At 33.5% G+C, this 23,281-nt stretch overlaps 1 protein-coding gene across 3 annotated transcripts in view; it reads left to right on the top strand.

Moving 5' to 3' along the window:
* Window positions 1–23,281, top strand: part of LOC106075154 (uncharacterized) — a 62,865-nt gene that overhangs the window by 27,062 nt on the left and 12,522 nt on the right. For all 3 annotated transcript variants that reach the window (XM_056004146.1, XM_056004147.1, XM_056004148.1), the window contains one exon: window positions 6,858–6,932. In XM_056004146.1, the coding sequence (XP_055860121.1) occupies window positions 6,858–6,932 (75 nt within the window). The remainder of the gene's footprint in view (window positions 1–6,857; window positions 6,933–23,281) is intronic.

The raw sequence follows: 23,281 nt of genomic DNA, 5'->3' as shown, positions 1-23,281 counted from the left end.
CCCGCACTTTCATAGGACCCGCACTTTCATAGGACCCGCACTAAGTCTAAGTGTATAAATAATTAAATTAAACCATTTTATTACTTATAACAGATTTCCCGCGGCCTCCTATTGATTTAACAGGAGCTCCTGGAATTCTCCTGAAATTGTAAAATATGCGAAATAGTCTTGGAAATATTCGGAAATTATTAAAATCTTTAGAAAATTTATACCAATCTCCTGAAATATATGACAAAAATTGTTATATTGGTGTGTCATTCAATATGGAAAACGCCAATCCTACGTGCGATAAAAAAACGGCATTACGCAATACCCGTAATTGTGGAATCTAGTTAAAGAAGCTTGTCGCGCCTCAAACTAATGAAGAATTACTTTAGTTCAACTATTCTCGTAGATAGATTGAAACATTTGATAATCCTTGCTATTGAGCGTGATCTATGTAGGAAATAGAACTTTTATGATATATGACTTCACTACACGTAAGGCTCGTAAAGTATATCTATATGCAGTAAAAAAAGAATGAAATGCTAAGACGAATTTATTTTCTAATACAAACTCTTAATTTTCTCTTATTATCCGTATCGCTACCCAACTGTTGGCCCCGCGAAATCCGTTTCGCATAAGGCCCCACAACGGTTGAGTCCGGCCCTGCTATTTAGTGACGGGTGAATACAGAGTAGATTATTTGTCTTCCTCCCCCGCTCTTTTTTTTATTTTCGCCGCTAAAACTACGTGATGTAGAACTAAAAAAAGAGTGATCTTTCCATGACTTCTCGGTCACGAGTCCAGCCCTGCTTTATTGTATCTTGTGAATACTATTTGTTCTCTCCTCCCCCCCCCCTTTTTTTTTTGTTTTACTACGAAGAATGTTCCAAACATGGAACTATACTAATGGAACAACAGCTCCTAGTTTTTACTAGGGGAGTGCCGTCGCGCATCTTTTTTCGCGCATGGTGCAATATGGAGAAATTCAGGAGGATGCAAAAGAAGAAATTTACTCCTCCAGTCACTTGGACTGACCTTCAATGAGAGTAAAACTTTCCTACGCTTTATTTTATTAGATCTCTAAAAACTTCATCCATTTTCTCACAATGTTTTGTGATTTACAAAATTTTCCTGATTAAGGGATCGTCACAAAAGTTTTTTTTAAGGCCACCCCATTAAAATAGTTGTTTTCAGTACTTTCACATTTGGGTATTTTACACAAAATCCGGATTTTTTTTATGTACATAAAATCATTATCATCTGTCCCACGTAACCAAATCCTCCACTTTTCCCGGTCACCAATGTTCTTAACAAGATATCAAGATATTTGCGTAGTCCAGCCAGCTTTTCTTCTGACAACCCTTTTTTCGTTTACTCTCTTAAAGGATATTTTTTTTAAGTTAGTCTTACAAAATACAATTCAAAACCAACTCATGCAGTTATCGTCTTTTCACAGTATTGAGGAGTCATCCTTTTTGCCAGCCAGAGTGTTAATTGGCAAAAGTAAAAAATTCTTAATTTTAATTTTTTTAGTAAATATTCATAACTATATCTTTTATGTAATAATATATTTTTAAAATAATAATTTCTTTTATATAGACATGCTTTAATAGATCTAATAAATGATTAACGCGGACCTACCAATATGGGTATATTAATACTTAAATCTGGGTATTTTAAATTTCGAATGCGCATTTTTTAAAAACCGAAACATATCTATCTCTTATAGAATAATTTAGATCCACAACACCTATACTAAGGTCTAGATCTATTTGAAGAAATAAAAAAAAATAACTCAATAGATCTAGATCTAATATACTAATATAGTCATGAGATCCACTCTATTTTCTCTAGATCTAGACCATTATTTCTAATGGTTGTATCTAAACCTTGATAATCATTTTTCAGTTATAAGTATATTGAAATGAATGAATAATCATGAAATTGTTAAATAATTGCTGCTATCATTCCATTGACTACAGAACCATCTTTTTTTTTTAAATTAATTTCAAAATGATTTTTTTAGAAGCATAGAGTTCACATAGATCTAGAGTGAAAATATTTTTTTTTATTTGACTAATGCTTCAATTTTATTGTATCATATTAGTTTTTAATTTTTATTACCCAGAATATTTCAAAAATGAGTACACTATTTTCATGTAATAATGTAACTTGGTATTTACACAATGCTCAAAATACGCTATAATCTTTAGGCCATACAGATTTGTATAAATTAACTTGTTTAAATACATTGTAAATGTATATTGTTTGGATAAGAATAAAGTTTTTCTGTAGACTATTATTGTTCAAGATTTGTTGATGCTCCTGCTTTATCAATTATATATACAGGTAATTAGTTTTAACAAGTCTGATAATAAATGACAGTACAAGTTAGTGAATGAAAATTTGTCATTATTTCAGCTGCTTTAGGCCTACATCAATGTGAGGTACCGGTACTTTGGTTGTGTCATATAACAATTTAAAGCAACATTTTGAAAATAAATTTTGAATTTCAGAACAGAATTTCCAACTTTACATTCTTAAAATAAAATATAATTTATTTAGAGTAGAGTCAGAACACAAAATCATAGTTTTGAAATTAAGTAAATTAAGATAAGCTGTGATATCTCTTATAAACATTGGTATATAGACTACACACAATTTAATTATTATTTTTCATCAGATTTCAGGAACTAGTACATGTACTTATGCCTATTGGACAATAAAAAACCTTAGTCAATAAAATAGTAATACTAGTAAATGAGATAAAAGTAAACTAAATATCATCAATGCTATTGAAGCCACACTTGTTTCTTTTTATCTTGTTTGGTGGACTGCAATTAAAGTTGCTATTAATTTTACTGATAATCTTAGCTGAAATGCCAAAATGAAACCTAAGCTTATTTTCTTGGTAACTGGAAGTCCAGATATTTGGAGTTTCATTTTAAACACCTATATTTTCCGAAATGGCCTTCCGATAGGCAAAACCTATTTGCCTAACATGTCATATGCACGTAAAGATGTACCCCACAGAAATGCTTTAAAGACAAGCTTAGGCGCCAATTTGCTTTAACTGACATAGAATAAGAGAGCACCTGGTTGCATACAGCTTCAAAACGAGACAGCTAGAGGTCACTTACAAAGGTGTGGTATACACCAATGAAAATTAATTGTCGAGGGTAGACGGCAAAAAGAAAAAAAAAACTGATTCTACCACAGGTGGACAATGGTTCTGCCTGTGCTCAGTGTGGCATAATATGTAGGTCACAGCTGGGACTGAGTAGCCACTAGAAACATAGCATTCCTCATAAGTCTTCGGAATCAAAGACAATCCTATGATCATTTTTGTAGCATAGTTTGTAGCTTCTGTAAATGCATGAAATGCCGTCACAAATGACATAAGTCCTCTGTGAGTTTGATGGATTATAAACATCTTACTTCTTTGCCTTATATTAAATGGTCCTTCTCTCTGTTCCACTAGGTACTTGCATTTATCTAAACATCATTGATATCTCGTAACATGTCATCAAAATAAAAGCTAGAATCTCTGCAACTCGTGTACAAGTCTGAAGTCATCAATAACACTTGCCATTTAAAAAAAAACAATTTAGATTAGTCAAATTAGTGACTGATTATTCGATTCATTTAGGTCTATAATTTTTTTTATGTGAATATATAATGATCCTTTACACTTTGTGACTTTACTAGTAGAATCTTATACTTTGGAGTAGAATTGTTGAGCTAAAGTCGGAAGTACACATTGAGTTTTACTGTGACTGTGATCTACTAGATCTATCATATAGAAATCTAGATGTAGAGACTTTTAGAGAGAGTTAGTATCTGTCATATCGTGATCAGTAGGCGGCTGCAGGTTTATAGATCTATTCCATGACAAAAACCCTGGCTAGATTTAGATATACTGGTCTAGACATCTAGATCTAACTAAAATTGCCTGGTAGTGCGGTTTGCTCGCTGGACTGTCGTTCGGATTTATCGACGGTCGAGGGTTCAAACCCTGCCCCCTCCCATCCCCCGTCGTCCAGCGGGAGGTTTGGACTAGGAAGTAAACTATCTTCAACTCTGAAGGAACTTCCGAAAGATGTAAAACATTTTACAATTAAACTAGAAAACTGAATTAGAGAAGTAGCTTTCTTGATCTAGAACTAGAATCTATATTATTAATATCAGATCTAGTTGCGTCGAAAGCTTAATTTTTGGTTGTTGTTTTTAATAAATGCACATAAAATACATTGTATTTTGGCAATAAAAATACCCAGTTGGTAGTCAAGTAATTCTAATAATTAATTAAAGAATGACCCCATCAGTATTTGTTTTAGATCTGTCAGATTCATATGACTTATTATTTATACTTATTTTATATCATTCGTCCAAGAAAATCTATCTCTAGATCTATTTCATTTTAGATTAGGCTATAGTTGTTGTTTTTTTTGGTCATTTTATTCTTCAACGTCTATTTATTAACTTAACTCTTTAATGACTAGAGCCTACATGCGGAAAACCCGCTGATGTTCAAGATAAAGTTTTTCAAGACCAGATTTAATTTTTAGAAGACAATACTGTGATAACCCGTTTTAGCTCACTCAAGGTATCACTCAGGTCCAAGCATTTAATTAATTTATTTAAACACATTAAACATCAATTTTACTAATTTAGCCAATCAAGTGCTAAAAACACAACCACCACCCCACCAATCCAACCCCACACCCTTGGGCACCGATGTCACATTTTACCTTCCCCATCTTGACACGTGCCAAACTGGACTCTTGACAAGAGTACACTCCCTCTATCTATCTTGTCGAACATCCGTCGACCCCCCCCCCCCCCCCGTTTCCGGGAGCGGCTGGCCCACTTCAAAGAGCCCATTCGACTCAAACGCCTCAGGCAACGTTGATCGGCTGGCGCTAGCCAATGTACAGGTGTAATCTATCTTGCCCTGACCACCTCCGTTCATCTTCCCCTCTCGTTCTCTGACCACCTGGGCAGCAGACAAAGGTACGCGAGCCGACCGATTTCCTGGTCTTTCAATTCGTGCCTTCACGCAATGTCTATCCCCGGAAACTCTCGTCACGGTCAAGCAGAGAATTCTTTATCATAGACGCCAGATAGTCTACACCACCTTTGCTGCTTATCGCCCACCACCCTTGTTCCACACCCTGTCCATCTTTAAATGGACAAACCTTTCAGTCCGAGATTTCATTCACGCTCAAGACCTGCTGGGGAGCGCATCAATCTCTTGCTTGAGCTCTACATATTTTCATCCCCTATTTCTTTGGATTGGTGGTATGTTACTTAGTAAGGTGCTTGAGAACCATTTTACTTAGTTGTATATATATTTGTGAATTTAATTACTGCATTATTTGTGTACATATTTGTGTATTTATTATCACGGATAATGTAAGTAGATTACTTTATGTTTATATTTTATATCATGACTTTTATGGCAAAATGTCCAAAGTCATCCCCTTTATCTGAACTAGAAGTCATTGATAATTCATACCACACGTATTTAGCTCTTTAGCTATTGTAAATTTTTCACTGATAAATTATCGTTCACCACGAGCCTTATTATTATTGATTAATTCCTTGGCAGGGCATTATCATAATACTTCTGTAAGCATATCATTTTACCGGGCATTTGTGTACTATATTTGCCTGCCATGTTGGCCAACACATATGCTACGTTGATAAATCATGTTTATTTAGCTTATGCTCTATGTTCGCTTATGTGAAAGCATGGGCGAGTATCAGTCGTTGATCTCCCCTTCCCCTTTCATCTCATTTGTCTAAGCGATCTAATGATCTCAACGTGACTGGTGTACATTACTCACATTACATTATTACTTATCACTGTTTGTTATTTCCCTTTATGGGGTTTCCCACTATTATCGTTATTTTTCTTGATGGGATACAATATTTATTTGTTAGCGCCTTTACTATTTATGAAACTAGTTTATAGTTTCTCTACATCATTCTGAAGATATCCTTCACGGAAAGGCATCTACCTCCCAGTGTTATCATTATGGCTAAACCGATTTGTACATCATGTCGATGCAGCTTTTATTTATAGGCAACTTGGAAACCTATCAACCTAACGCCGATACCAGATTTGTTGGCACCAGATCTGCAGATACCAGCTCTACTTACTCCTCATAAGTGTCCAAGCAACAACGCTAGCCACAGACTCGTCACTGGCTGACTGAATGGTATAATGGAATGAGCTCTGCAGCTATACATCGTTGGACTGCACCCGGAGCCTGGATCCACCACGCTAGCCCACCAGCAGACAGCGTCAGCACCAGCCACAGTCATCAGTGCAGCACCGGACTTAAAGCTAAGCAACCAGCCTAATGCCACCCAGACCCCTTAGTTCCTAAATCTAATGAGGATAGACTTATACATGTAAATACGCTAGATCCCATCCTAGAAACTGTACAGCCTTTCACCTTTTAATTATTCTCTTGTATAATAAACTGTACATAATTTTACATCTTATTATTCGTTGCCTACAATATAACGCTGTGCCTGTAGATTATATGTGCAAGTGTGGGTTCTGTTCTCAAATCATAAAACCCCCATAGACACCCAAAACGGCCAAAAAAATCCTAATCTACCTTGTCAAAAATACGTCCACAAATTATAATAACGGTCTAACTAGCGTTTCCCAAGTATAGCCAATAAGCTAGTAATTCTTTTCCCAAAATATACTTCAACTGTCGAATTTCTAAGAACATCGTTAGAGCCGTTTTTTTGAGAACCGTGTCAAGGTTTTTCCACCCATGTAGAAGTTGCAATGATTGTAATAATTAATAATAGGAACTATAAATGATCATCTGAACTCATTTCTCTTTCAGTGTCCAGCTTGAATCAAAGATTAGATATTCTAGATCTATATACAACTGAAATGTTTGATGAAGAACTTTTTCTAGGTAAGTAAATAGATCTGAATTCGTATCAGTAGATTGAGACTCTGCGCCGACGCCAACGCTATGGTGCATACCAGCGCACTATTCAACGCGCTACATCGATGGAGTGTTTAAAGACATACTTAACTTTAGTCTAGGTAGGGCAGCTGATAAGTAAGTTGTGTACAACGAATGAGATTGTCGTACACAAGTACGTATTTCATTGTGTCATTCAGTGTTTCCTTGAGTTGCTTGCCATAGATTTACAACACTACTTTAGATCAGCCAGCAAGATGGATTATCTTCATGAATACAGACAGTACTTTAAACAAGAAGATGACTACGTCCTACGCGTGTTCCTAGGTCAATCTAGTCATGCATGTTAATCAGTGACTTAAATTCTGCCTGACCCAGGCAACCCATTCCATGTTCTAATAGCACTAGGAAAGAAGGAGCATATGTACAAATTTGTCCTATCATATGGTACACGGAATGTGCCTTTATCTTTGTGTCTTTCTGTGTATTTTGTATTTGAAGATTATGGTTTAATGTTTTATTTATAATTTCTACTTTACTATTTAGTCTTCTATTCTGAAGGATTTCTTAATTTAGTGATTTTACTAAAGGTGTTACTCTAGTCAAATGTGAATATTCGTTTGTTATGAATTTCACTGCACTATTTTGGGGTTTATTTGCTGTCGTTTTTTTGTTACTTCTAATGGTTAACATATTTTTCTGGGTGGAAAGACATGCTCCAATTTGATTCCCATTTCTGTACTTTAACTCTCTTTGTAACATTTGTGTATCTTGTGTTGTTTTTATTGTTCTATATATTATGCAATCGTCTTTAAATAATCTGACTTCTGTTCCTGAACTAATGCATTTTGGAAAATCGTTTATATAGATTAAAAATAGTAGTGTACCAAGACTGTTCCTTGAGGTACACCTAAGTTAATTTAGTGTTATAGATGTTGATTTTGAGCCATTTATTATTACAATTTGTTCTCTCTTATTCAGAAAATCCTGAATTTATTAATGTAACGATAGTTATCAGAAACTATGAACTTAAACGATTAATAACCACATAATAGAATGTATAATTAAAAGTACTTCATCATTACCAATATAAGAAAATTCAATGCTTAAGGTCATGTTTGTCGTTTTTATTATCCATCCATCGCTGTGTCTACTTCTTTGCAAATCATACAAAATTACTGTATATACCACATCTTCTGCACTATTACACAGCATGAACAGTTTTCTATTAAATGTAAACTATATAGAAACTATGTCTTTTCAAATGTGTTTACATATTTGAACACACTGTTAATTTATTAATTAATATACAATTTATACAATTAATATTAATTTATACAAAAATTAACGTTTTTAGTTCCGTGAAAATAAAGAGTAGTTTACATGCAAGAAAATGCAAAATGAAGTAAATTTGTAATATATAGGATAAAATGAACATATTTTGATAATAAAAAAAAACTTTATCATTGTAAAAAAGTCCAGACCGATAAGGAATGTCTTAGGTAGTGAACAACTATATATATATATATATATATATATATATATATATATATATATATATATATATATATATATATATATATATATATATATATATATATATATATATGTCCTATCTGGGTCTCTGTAGGACACAAAGTATGCACTTGCCCTGAACAAAAGTAGCACTAGTCTATCTTACATCCTCGCCACTAGTTCTTAGGCATCCCAACGGGTGTCTTATTTTGTTTCACTATTGAAACGACCCGTTTCCACCCTGGCGCTATGTTGAGGATCAAAAGCGTTGCCAGGGAGACCAAGATATAGATATTGACCTAGAGAATCGACGTTCTAAATGCTTGTGCCGCTAAAATGCTTACTATTGAAATTTTAAATCTTTTTTTACTTATCTATTAATATAGTCTAGTTATTATACAGTTCCATTTACTTTCACTAAATTCCATTTTTTATTTACATAGCTGGACGGAACGTATCTTAACGGTATTTTTATTCAATACTTATCATTTCTAAAAAAAAACTTCAAAGGGCTTTGTTGCTGAATATAAAAATTATATATGTTTCAGACGCGAATAGCCCAATTTTTCAGTAAAAGAAATTACAAAAATCATTTTTCTATAGAAGAAGTTACGAAGGCTATATAATATACAACCACAGACCTATAAAAATTACAATAAATATAGGTTTTTAATTTCTAGTTACGATTTATTTAGGTAGCTGCTGTTTTACTACTTCATACCAAGTATTAGAGTTTAGAAAAACCCAGGTTCGTTTCTTGTGCAACGCTATTAGCTAACACCGCATATCATCTCTCCATTAGTATATTTAGATCTATAATCTAATTCTAGTCTAGATCTATATATAAAAATCGAGTAGATCTAGTAATAGTATAGATTCTATCTTGAGACTAGATTGCCGAGTCTAGCCTATGCTATGCCTATAGTCAGTTTTTATTAGAATAAAGTGTAGATATTACTATAGACTTAAGTTTATTAATTATCAGATTATTATTAGGACATAGATCTAATAATACTGTAATACATTTACCATACTCTATACTTAGATCTATAGATACATCTCCAGTCTAGTAGATTAAGTATAGAGTGAATATGGATCTATACAATATTCATTATAATACTTCTACTTATTTAATAAGCTAGTACTTAGACTTAGATCTATTATAGTTTATTAATAGATTTACTTTTCAATGCCTAGACCTAATAATAAAATTGCTAATGATGTCTAATGACTGATTTTTTTTTATAGTAATAGGCCTACTAGATCTAGGTCTAGACTCTACTTAAATCTAGTCTAAAATAATGACTGTCTAAGACTCTAAATAATTGAGACTTTCACATATAGGTGTTGTTGATAATAAACATGTCGGCTGAAGGAAAGCTGTATACAAAGTATATATATATAAAGTGATTTTTTTTTTGTAACAAAAATAGGTGCCGGTACTCAGTGATAGATTGCCTAACTTTCAACTAATAATAAATCAACAATTAACTTTGAAATACAAGAAAAAAGTAATAAGTTTTCTCGACATTGAAAAAAGGTGCCGCTACCCCGTACTGTGCGTACCGTCACAAAAATATATGTGTATTATGTATATCTCAATCTTCTTTCATTTAATTTTTTTGCGAAGTTATTGCTACTTAATACACTGATACCGGATCGAGTCATACAAGTATACAAGCAGGATCTCGAGCATTGGATAAATTTATTTTTTTAATACAAAGTTTGCAAAAACACAAACTCTCTTTGTAATCTTATCAGTTAGACTTTCAAAACTATTTTTTTTTAACTTAGTGATTATTTTTATTGTATAATTCTATTTATTATTCCTTTTTAGAATAAGGATATAAACAGAAATTTGCCATATGACTTTGTCTAACCGAAAAAAAAGAAACTTATGTCTATTTATACAGTTATTTTTAGTTATCTAGTAATATGAAATATTTTGAACTAACACGTACATTTATCATAATGCAGCCATGCGATTTTTCGTTTATGAACATAGCATTATTTAGGACCAATACTTTACAACGGCAGCATTATTTAGGACCAATACTTTACAACGGCAGCATTATTTAGGACCAATACTTTACAACGGCAGCATTATTTAGGACCAATACTTTACAACGGCAGCATTATTTAGGACCAATACTTTACAACGGCAGCATTATTTAGGACCAATACTTTACAAAGGCAGCATTATTTAGGACCAATACTTTACAACGGCAGCATTATTTAGGACCAATACTTTACAACGGCAGCATTATTTAGGAGCAATACTTTGCAACGGCAGCATTATTTAGGACCAATACTTTACAACGGCAGCATTATTTAGGACCAATACTTTACAACGGCAGCATTATTTAGGACCAATACTTTACAACGGCAGCATTATTTAGGACCAATACTTTACAACGGCAGCATTATTTAGGACAAATACTTTACAACGGCAGCATTATTTAGGACCAATACTTTACAAAGGCAGCATTATTTAGGAACAATACTTTACAAAGGCAGCATTATTTAGGACCAATACTTTACAAAGGCAGCATTATTTAGGACCAATACTTTACAAAGGTTGCTTGGAGAAATTAGGTATACTCATTAGGAGAAAACACGACCCTTTTACTCAAGAAAAATTTAAGAAACTAGAACAGACACAAAATAGACAGTGACATTCATAACAAACTAATATTCAAAATTGAGTAACACCTTTTTAACTAATCATTTAAAGTTTAAAATCACTACAATTTTTTCCCACAGTCAATGAAATTGTGTATCGGGAAATGCCGGGTACTTGAAATAAACTAGTCCTAAAAAACAACACAGATCTTGGGTAAAATACTCATCACATAAAGTACTGTAAATGTGTAGTTTCAAGCGCTAAATTCAGGTCTTTTCTTTTTATAGCCTCTATCGGGTTTGATCACAACTACCCGTATTTTTGTGCAGAATTTTTTTTTCTATCAGGCACACTTAAAATTATAGCATAATAATGTCAGTTTAATTTAAAAAGAGAACTGAACAATGCAAAGATATATAAGGAAAAAAGCCACTACCGGCCCAATTTGTGATTCCACTTTTTAATCAAAGAAACTAAACGGATTAGTCCAACATTGCCCCTTAGTTCATGATTAATTTGGCATTTTTAGTCGTTAGATTTACACTGTATTAATTTACGTACATTTAAGTAGCTTATACATTCACATTTCAATGTTGTTGTTTTTAAACATTTAGGAGCCATCCTATTGTGTTGTTCTTTTTTTTTTAAAAACCTCTATTCAAGTCAGAACTTCGTGGAGAATAGGTGGGCGAAAGGTGGAACCTGGTTTCTCATATCAAAAACGGCTCTAAAGATTTTCCTAGAAATTTAACAATTGATGTTGAAACAGTTTTCCGGGGCATGGCGCTTGGAGCCACATGTGAGATTTAGGGGTTGGAAGATGACAAACGAATAAGGAGTGGGGTTTCTTGTTTACAGGAAACACATTAACTGTGTTGTGAACTGTTATCCTGTATCTAGTCGACTCATCTCCATACGTTTAAATGCATCACCCTTCAACATCACCATCTTTCAAGGCTACACTCCTACATCAACATATGACGACGAGGTAGTAGAAGAGTTTTATGAGCAATTACAGGAAGTGGTCAATAAGGTCCCGAAAAAGGACATCCTTGTTGTACAAGGAGACTGGAATGCCAAAATAGGAAGCGACTCCTACCAAACCTGGAAAGACACTTGTGGAAGATACAGTAACCTCTCAACCAATGAACGAGGTCAAATACTATTAGAATTTGCGAAATACAACAATCTCTTACTGGCTAACACACTAGGATGCCACAAATCGCGTATCACCACATGGCACAGTCCTAACGGAGAACACCACAACCAGATCGACTATATCATGGTGCAACAGCGTTTTTAGCACCAAAACAAAAAGTTTTCCTGGAGCTGACATTGGAAACGACCATGACCTTGTTATGAAAACCAAAATTACACCTAAAATTGTAACAAAAGAAGGACCTACCAGGATAAATTTTGACCTGGATAAGCTGAAAGACCCCTACGTAGCTGTCATATTTGAGGCACAAGTAGTAAGACGCTTTGCAGCCCTCGATATCTTTGACTTCAATTACCAGGATATCGACACACAAGTCAATAAGCTAAACACAGCAGTCACAGACACAGCCCTTGAAATACAAGGGAAGCTACGCCCGCCCATAAAACTCTGGGTAACAGAGGATATACTCCAACTCTGTGACAAGCGACAGAAGCTTAAAGGGAAAAAGTTGTCCGACTCTAAATTTGTCCACTAATACAAACGGATTAAAAAGAAAAAGAAAGAAGCGAAGAAAAAGTGGATAGAAGCATAAATGCACTATAACCCAGTTGTAGCAGGCTTCTAATCCTGATCATAATTGATCATAATCTAGCTTTAGTAGATCTAGATTCTATTTCTAGATTTCTAGATCTAGTCTAGATTCTAGTCTAGATTAGTCTATAGATTTATTATATTTTAATCGAACTTGTTGGGAAGAAGTAGGTATCTTGGAGCAGTGGTGTCATGGGGCAGGGGGCGAGGGTGCGTCCCGCACCAGTCGACACCATTTTGGGGTGACAACCAAGTTGGAAAAATTATAACTTGGTGAAAGCAGTGACATGGGAAAAGATAATAATAAAATCTCTAAATATAAAAAAAACGTCAAATGTTTAAAACAAGAATATGTCTTGAATATATTGCTCGCCCATTGGTGAATTTAATGGGGGCCGCCTCTGAGTTTGTGTGATAACACAAGCTCTCTTTGTAATCTTGTTTTTCTTTTGTGTGTGTTTTTCATGTTTCAATGTAATTGTGACGATCTTTACGCTGAGCAAAAATAATCGACCTAAATTACTTAGTATTTATTTATTTTTAAAAAGTCGACCGATCATCGCGATTTGGTTGGCCACCACACACACATGATTTCATACCTATGTTTCGTGTTCTTGGTAAAGACACATTTTATATTCACACTGATCTAACAATAATCCCTCCTATTCATTCTGACAATTATCTACTCCTAGAGGATTAGATTTAAGATCTAAAGCTGTGTAGAAATAAATATAAATAAAACAAAGTTACAAAGACAGTTTGTGTGGAAACACAAACTCAAAATCGGCCCCCGAAGTGGTCCATCAAGGAAGGTAAAAAGGCAGGTATCAATATTTTTTTAGAAAGAACATCCGAATTAAATTCTATCAAAGACAAATGACAATGAAGAGTGGAGAAAGAAGGTTGACAGATCTTGTGTGTTGCCCCAGCGGTCCAGCAGACCAAAGGATAGGTGAAAGTGAATGTGAAGTTAAATGCGAACCTGGCCTAACTGATGTCTTATAATGAATATCTAAATGTTTTGTAAAGGGCCAATCTCTTATTCAAATCCTAAAAAAAAACAAGATTACAAACTCAGAGGCGGCCCCCGTCGGAGTCGGATCCCTGTCGGATCTGCCTATTCGCAAGGAATATTCAAGAGGTGATTTAATTTTGATGGTCAAAGTAATAATGTTTCAAAGATTCATTTGCCCTTGTAAAAATGTTTTTTTTTTTGTTTTACATGTTTTGGGTGTTCCTTCCAAGTTTAAAATAATTAACTTCACGATGGATGATGGCAACAAGCAGGGTATGAACCCTGCCTGGTCGTTTAGTTTGCGTGCTGGACTGTCGTTCGGATTTATCGATGGTCCCTGGTTCAAACCCTGCATGCTCCCATCCCCCGTCGTCCTACTGGAGGTTTGGACTAGGAAGTAAACTATCTTCAACTCAAGGAGCATCCGAAACATGTAAAACAAACAAACAACCCGGGACCGTAGAGATAATTTGTTCAGCATGCTAACAGCACGACCAGGCATTGCTCTTAACTTAATAATAAACTAATAGTTTATTATTGATAAAGAGATATATTACACACTAGACATATGTTACCCTCGACCCGCGGGTCTTTACTTGCGCATTACTTTCGATATAGTCACTGAGAGTGTTTTGTAAACAATTAAACGAAATAATAATGTAATAAGTTAAGCGAATGTGTCGATGTAGTAATAGTGTGAATGAAACTATCAAATCAAAATAGCTAATAGGCTTAAATCCATTTTTTTTTCAAATTAAAACATTTGCTTGTAGGCCTACATATATTTGATTAAAATTTGAGATGAATAGACTACATTTTGTATGTTCATGTGTGTAAAGTATAAAGTAGATCTTGAGGTAGACATAGATCTAAATCTACACTAATCTAGAGTTAAAAATTGGCTTTTATAGAGTTCATTCTGTGCTGAGTGCGTGAACTTTAGCGAACAGCGAACGAATGTATTAAAAATGCTTTAGAAAAACAAATTTGAATGTTAATTTGATTAAAATATGAAATGAATGGACAATAATTAGTATGTTTATGTGTTAAAACATAAAACTATCTTTGCGAAAAGAAGTTTTATCATCTTAGAATTCAATAAGAGTTTTAGACCTAGGCCTAGGAATAGACTCAGTAGAGAGATGTGTTAATCACTGTTAATGTGTAACCATTTGGTAATGTCTAATGAAAGGATGTTCGCCAGACATTACCCGCGGCCTGCGGGTCTAAGTTTGTGTTTACTAATGTAGTGGATTTGATTTAGATGTATGTTAAACTTAGCTAATGATCCTTTCACGTTATTTCTCTTTCGCTACGAAAATAAAATTAGTTTTGCGAAAATGGGTTTACCCGAAGCCGATACATTCATATCTATTAAAAACGAAAAGAGCGATAGCTTTGTTAAATGAATGGGATTATAAAGTGAACAATTAAACGAAATAATTTTTAGTACGCGATTCATGAATGAATATAGATCTAGACCTATCTCAACTCGGCTTCGCAGCTTTCGTAAACGAATGCAGTCTATTAAAAATGCTTTAGAAAACCAAATTTGAATGTTTATTTGATCAAAATATGAAATGAATGGACTATAATTAGTATGTTCATGTGTTAAAGTATAAAACTATCTGTGCTAAGAGAAGTTTTATCATCTTAGAGTTGAATTAGAGTTTTAGATCTAGGGATGGGATTATAAAGTAAACAATTAAACAAATTAATTTTTAGTAAGCGATTCATTATGGTATTGTTAATGAAAGAATGTTTGTCAGGAAATCTGTAGTCACAGATATAAGGAACTAATTTATGTAAAAAATCCTTTTGAAACACAAAATTGAAGGTTAATTTTATTATATAATGAAATCAATGGACCTTCTTTTGTATTTTCATGTGTCAAAGTAAAAAACTATCCGCGCAAGGTGTATTTCTTAAAATTAGATCTAGGTCTAAATCCTTTCGATCTTTTCTCATGTCAACATTGTAGACATGGCCTAGATCCATAAAATACTATAGCTGTAATAGAGACGGACAACTTTTTTTTTTTTGAGGGTCTTAAGTTTGTTTTAGGGCTACAATACATACACTACGGTCTAAGTTAGTACCCAAGGAACATTCCTGCCTAGTTTTATCAAGATTGGTCAAGCGGTTTTGATGTCTATAAGTAACATACATACATACATACATACATACATACATACATACATACATACATAAATACATACATACATACATACATACATACATACATACATACATACATACATACATACATACATACATACACCTCACATTCTACTTTATAATATAGAAGATTACGGTATGACATCTATCGGAAATGTACAATAGGCCAATGTCAGACGAGCGATTTTAGATAATCTTTCAGCATTGAGGATGTAGATCTACCTAAATGAAACTTGATTTAGTACTCTTAAGATCTATATTTACTAGATCTAGATCTAAAATATGAACTTGGAATAATGTAGCTGTAATTTAGATATGATTTATAAAAAGAATATCATAGATAATAATAATAATAATAATAATCTTTATTATCCGTATGGAAATTTGTCTTACAATTTGTGCATTACCAAACAAAAAAACATTATAACTATAAGAAACCAAAGTGTACATTCACACCAGACTCACTCATAATTTACATGTGACAAAGTTTGTACCAGATTGTTCTTATTTAATGATTTGATTGCCAGGGGAACAAAAGAGTGTTTGTGTCTGTTTGTCTTTGCTATCGGTGTCTTGTATCTCTTTTGTGATGGTAAAATCACAAAATCCTGACACAAAGGGTGATTCTTTATCTCAAGGATCTTGTTAGCTTTTTTATAGATGTTTGTCTCAAACAACTGCCCAAATGGTCTAAACTAGATTTAGAAATTCTAGATCTAGACTCTAAAATAATTTTAATTAGAATATAAATCCAAATCTGGATATTTTGTAATAAAAATCTAGATCTGGATTTAAAAATCTTGATTAGATTTAAATCAAGTTATCATTCCTTTTTTTAAACGCGAGTCACATAACGTGGCATTACTATACCGAGTTCTTTTAGCATTTCATTTGAAGAATTAATTCCATATGACGTCAAAGGGAAAAAAACAACAACTACGTCACATGGCCTAGACTAAAAAACGCCTTCATCAATACGAGCCATGTATCGAGTGTTCATAGACATTGGTGTACCGAGTGCGTTCTTTTAGCATTTCATTTAAAGAATTAATTCCATATAACGTCAGAGGAAAAAAAAAACACTACGTCATCGCCTTCATCAATTCGAGCAATTTATCGAGTGGTCATAGACATTGGTGCACCGAGTGTGTTGTTTTAGCATTTCATTTAATTAAAGAATTCAATTTCAGGTGACCGAGCCTCGCTCGGATGAATAATTTGTTAAGGAAGGATATATACCCGAAGTCATTTTGGGAATATTGTTGTTATTACGAAAATGAACGATCGGGTAAAGACTATCAATCCGAAGAGTTCCTTTTTCGTTATGTAAGTTATCTAGGTAATTGTACATGGCGATTAGAACAGAAAGTCCCGCCAACAGTAGGCCTATAGAAAACCACCGCTCACGTCTTAACGTTTTACATTGCCACGCGTGATATAAAAAACGGCATCGTCAGCTTTCATTTAATAAACATGTAATGCAAATACGAATTTATTTTCTAATACAAAATCTTTATTTTCACTTATTATCCTTATGCCTACCCTTGCTGGTCCGCGAGCAATCCATTTCACATCGGGCCCCGCAAACGTTAGGACCGACCCTGGTTATGCAAGTTAAGCATAGATAAGCTGTGTTATGACCATTTCCTATGTTTTGGTATTGGACAGTAGACTTTGAAGCTTAAACACATTGCAATAATTCACCAGCAAAATAATAACAAAGTAAAAGCTAACTTCGGGTGTACGCAATTAAAGTGTAAACAATTTATAAAGCCTTTAAAACACAATAACTTATCATACATCAAGAGATTTAATTTTATTATTTTTCTTCCATAGTTTCATAATAAGATAGTGCGCAAATGTTTAATTACGCCAATTGAATCATTAAAACTTTTTCTTGTTTGCGTAGAAATGTTTTAGTGTACTGCTGTGAGCCTAGTGACGTAAGCGGTGTCAAGTTTTTTTCTCATTGACGTCATATAGAAAATTTCCTTCATAAAACATTCTAGCCAAAATTATTTTTTTCGATAATGAGCCATTTTCAAACCGATTTAACGGCCGACTTCGAGTTTTCCCGTAGTGGCCAATGAGTTGAGAATTTTTTCCTCACTATTATGCACATACCGTGAAATTTTAAAGAAAATCGTTAGAGCCGTTTTCGAAATAAAATTTATATATATGTATATAAATATATATACATACATACATACAAGAATTGCTCGCTTAAGAGTATAGGATTCCATGTGACGTCAAATGAAAAAAAAAAACACTACGTCACACAGCTTAGTTAGAGTAAAAATGCCTTCATCAATAAGAGCAATTTTTCGAGGGTTAATAGACATTGGTGCACCAAGTGCGTTCTTTTAACATTACATTTAAAGAGTCCATTCATATGACGCATAAGAAAAAAAATTCATTTCCTCACAATAGGCTAATACCGGTAAAATAAAAAATGTTTTTATTTACACGAGATATTTAACGAGGTTTCATGGACATTGGTGCACTGAGTTCTAATAGAATTTATTTAAAGAGGATCAAATCCGCGTTGTTTTTGCGTTTAGTCTATCAGTCATCTTAATATAAAAAAAAACAACTAAAAGCTATTAAAAATTGATTAACCTTTATTTTACGTTTCAAAACATCGCAATAATTTTAAGTATGAACACAATTGATTTAAGTTTATATAATAGATAGTTCCGGATGTTTGTATAAATAGTAAAAGAAAAAGAGAATTCCAGATAAATGTAATACTGTTAATTAAATTTTTTGGATGGTCTCGTATAAAAATTAGATGTACTACAGCCATGTGGAGAGATATTCATACCTTACTTTGGTGTTTGGATGTTGTTTTCCTTAAAAATCGGAACATAATATTAACGATAATTAGATTTTGTAATGTTTTAGCTAGAAAATTAAATGTACCGTAAGAGAGAAGTGAGTTAAACTATTTTTCATAAAAATTCGGAACAACATTTTTTCGTAAATGAGAAGATTATTTGTTTGTTCAAACAGTTATTTGGTGTTAGATTTTTAAATAAATTCGGAAATTTTTGGCGACGATTTGTAAGAAAATGTAAGTAAGTCGATTTCTTTTCAAAACAAAATCCAGAACATTCTTTATCGATTACAAAACTTTTATGTTATGTTTCAGCAAGAAAATTTAATGTGTAAAAAGTGATTTTCAGTAATCAATTCTAGTAAATTACTTTTTTTTAAAGCCCTGAACAACCTATTGTCTCTTTGTTAAAATTTGTTTAAAGATGAAAATACGGAAAAAATTTGATATCGATAATCAAATAATATAAGTGTAATATTAGTCAATTATGCGATGTCAAACAATCATTAGACATAATTCATTTTTTATAAAACAATATCCGGAACATTTTTACACTTAATGAAATATAAGTCAGTATAGAGATTTCGATTTGGCATTAATATGCTATTTACAACATTAAAAAAAAACGGAACAACATATTATTGCTAATGTGTTTTTGCAACGTTTAAGCATGGAAATTGAATGTAATATAGGTTAGAAGAGCAAACAAACATTCGTTGGCGTTGATTAGTTCTGCAGAAAAAATCCGGAACAATCAATTTTAGATACTTAAAACTATTGAGATGTTACGGGAGGAACATTTAAGGGTAAATCAGATTTTCAAATGCTTTTAGATTTATCTAAACGTGACGGACAGAACTACCGACAGACAAAACGCACAAAAATAAACCTTTTTTATTCTGATTTTTTTTTAATTTGATTTTTTTAAAAAGTTTAAGAAATTAGTTTAGCATTATGTCAAGGCCGGGCTTTACGCTGCTATACGAAAGTCGCTGCTTAAAAAGTCCATTTTAAAAAGTGTGTGTGATATTTACGTACAAAGTGCATTCTTAGCCTTTATAAACAAATAGAAATGTTTTCATTTTATTATGATAGCTAGTTGATCAGAAAAAATACCTTTAGTTAATATTTATATTTGTTGTAAACATTTCTAGTTCATTTTATATGAATATTTGACTTAGTGATACCGAAAGTGCCCACAGAGTGTGTACCCTTGTTAGCATATCGTAACATTGCCTCCTTTACATTTACGATATTGTTTTAGAATTGGTGTATTTTTATGAAAAAATCGCTTGCATAATTAATTTTATAAATTAAACGGTTTGCTTTTAGAAAACGAAAAGTTGCCGTTGCACCTAAACTTTTCCAGCCGCATCGCATGGTGAAATAATATTTTTTATATCTCTTCTAGTTTTCGAGATATGAGTGTTACAGACGGACAGACGTACATTTTGCACAAACCTAATAGCGGCTTTTTCCCTTACGGGGGCCGCTAAAAAAAAGAAAAAAACATTTCCGTAGAAAAAAAATCCATTAGCTAAGTGCTTTATGGCCGAAGTGTAGCACTGCAGTTCACGCGATAATATGAAAACCTACTTATTAATTGTTGTTTTAAATTATGTCCAACTTATATGCATACTAAATGGATTTTTTTCTCTTAAAAAAAAGTAAACATTATTTTTGTGTAAATTTAATTAATAGGACAGAACTTACATAACTTATCAATACAAATGTAAAAAAATATTTAACATTCTAAACCTATAACAATGCTTATAAGTGCTTAAGGAAAAAAAATCTAATTTTTTACTTGACACATTGAATATCGTGTTTAAAAACAAAGCATAATGAGTTGATATAGCGAATAACAAATCGTTTTTGGTACATTGAGCTGCTTCCATTTTGATCTTGAAAATAGCTTGGTTATTCTAGGCTTAAGTAAAAACAAATTAAATTTCCGAATTTTATCGTTCATGACTAGTGTGACAAATAGTGATTTTCAGACAATAGTTTAGTGTCAATGATTTTATATAGTAGATAATAATAGATATATCTACCATATAAAATCCTTGATCCTTATGACTGACTCACTGATCACAAACCTCTGTTTATTTAGCACTTTACTGACCATGTGCGGGAATGTCCACTGGCATGTGTTCAAAGTATAGATCTCTAGTTCAAATTTATTTTTAAGATGATTATATTTTAAAAATTATAACGGTCAACCACTGTTTTCACTTTCTGGCCAATTAGCTAATATTTTTCACCCAAAGCTATATATATATATATTGATATATGAATGACATCTAATGTTTTAGTAGCCTTCTCTTTTATAACATATAGATCCAGATCTAACATTGGTTGAAATCTCCTCGAGTTTACGCTAAAGTACATGTTACAATTACTTTGTAATAATTACACATAGCTAATACAACAGCATTTTACATTAAATATCCTTTGCTTCAATGGTTTGTACTAAACCAAGGGTGGGCAAAATACGAAATGCGGGCCACTTGTGGGCTGGGGCGTTTTATGCAGCCCGCGGACACCTACAAATATTAGGTGTCCCCTGAGATAAAAATGCATATATAAAAATACATTGTACAAAATCAACGTATCTACTTTCTACTACTTATACTCTTTTACATTTCCTATGTAGCCTTTATAAAACTTCTATAATGTAGCAGCCTTAACATATACTTATATGCAACAATGATGTCCAATTCATTACAAATATATATGGTCAGTGTCATGGGCGAAGCCAAGGGGGGGGTTTAAACCCCTGTCCCGAAATGAAATACCCCCCCCCCGCAGGGGGGAGCCGGAATTTAGTGATTGATTTTTTGCTTTCATTTTGTTTATTTTAGGTGAAATTTTAATACTAAACCATCACTTGTCCCAGTACAGCCAAGAGAGTTTTGAGTTTAAAAGCCTACCAGGGGGGGTTTGAGTTTGGAACCCCCTACCAGTGGTTTTGAATTTGAAACTCCCTATCAGGGGGTTTTGAGCTTAAAACCCCCTTGTAGGGGGATTCGCATTTAAAACCTCTTCTTCTATAAAAAAAATGCAAACGAAAGTGCCCAAATTCAAGAGCACATCTAAGGAAGATTTTGATCTTAAACCCCTCTCCAAAATTTACGATAAAGCCCCTCTTGAATATAAAAATAGCAAATTGCACACTCAAAATTCTAAGAGCGTAGCCAAAGGGGTTTTGAGTTTAAACTCCCTACAGCGGGGTTCGAAGCTATAAAAATACTTCTTCATTATAAAAAAAAGCAAATTACGCACTCAAAATGTTATGAGCGTAGCTAAATGGGTTTTGAGTTTAAACCCTCCTTCAGCGTGGTTTGAAGCTAAAAAAATACCTCTTTAATATTAAAAACAAAGACAATTAGAAACTAAAAATTCTATGAGTGAAGTCAAAAGGGGTTTTGAGTTTTAATTTCCCTTCAATATAAAACAAAAACAAATTACACACACTAAGATCAATCAGCGTATCCAAAGGGGTTTTGAGTTTAAACCCCCGCCAGCGGGGTTTGAAGCAAAAGAATAACTCTTCAAGATGGTTTTGAGTTTATAATCGCCCTGCAGAGCGTTTTAAGGTTTAAAGCCTCTCTCTTCAAAGCAAACTGCAGTCATCAAATTCTATGACCGTAGCTAAATGGGGTTTTGAAAAAAAAAAAAACTCCAGAGATTTTTTAGTTTAACCCCCCCCCCAACAGATGATTTTGATGATAAAACTTCCCTTTTCGATATAAAATCAAAAGCAAAATAGTCACCTAATTACAAGAGCGTAGTCAAGAGAGGTTACAAATTTCTACCAGTCGCTGGGCTACATTAATAAAGTGCAATGAATAGTCATCTACCGAAATTGAAAAACACTAAATGTGGTTCAACAAAGATGGCTAAGACGGATTTTAGGAGTCAGTTATAGAGATCGTGTCTAAATCAAGGAAATCCTATGCCGAACTGGGTGTCGACCCCTTAGTAAGGTTGTGACAGAGGTTTGCGGGACATGTTCTCCGACAAAATGAATTACGCATAATAAGAGTTGCGATGACATCCTAGTACACCTTGGCGCCACACTTTCAATGAGGTCCTCAGAGCAGGTGGGAAGAGGCTTCAGACATTGCCAGTGACAGATTTTTGTGGAAACAGCTTGCCGGCAAATGGGCCGAACGGCACGAGAGGGTCTAAGTCAGTAAGAATAGCACATTAGGTTTTTTTAATAGCAAGATAATGCACTGTAGATATCACAGAATATGCATTTAGTTGGCTTTCAATACTCAGCGCTCCCCCAGACCTCTTGCTGGCAACGGCGGGGAGTCTACAATTTTTCCACTCCACAAAGAACCTATTCTAGGGCACAATAAACGTCTTCGATAGAATTAAGGGTCAAAATCTAATAGATATGAATTAGGTA

The sequence above is a fragment of the Biomphalaria glabrata genome, chromosome 11 (assembly GCF_947242115.1).
Source record: "Biomphalaria glabrata chromosome 11, xgBioGlab47.1, whole genome shotgun sequence".
Lineage (NCBI taxonomy): Eukaryota > Metazoa > Mollusca > Gastropoda > Planorbidae > Biomphalaria > Biomphalaria glabrata.
This window is presented reverse-complemented; position numbering and strand designations above follow the sequence as displayed.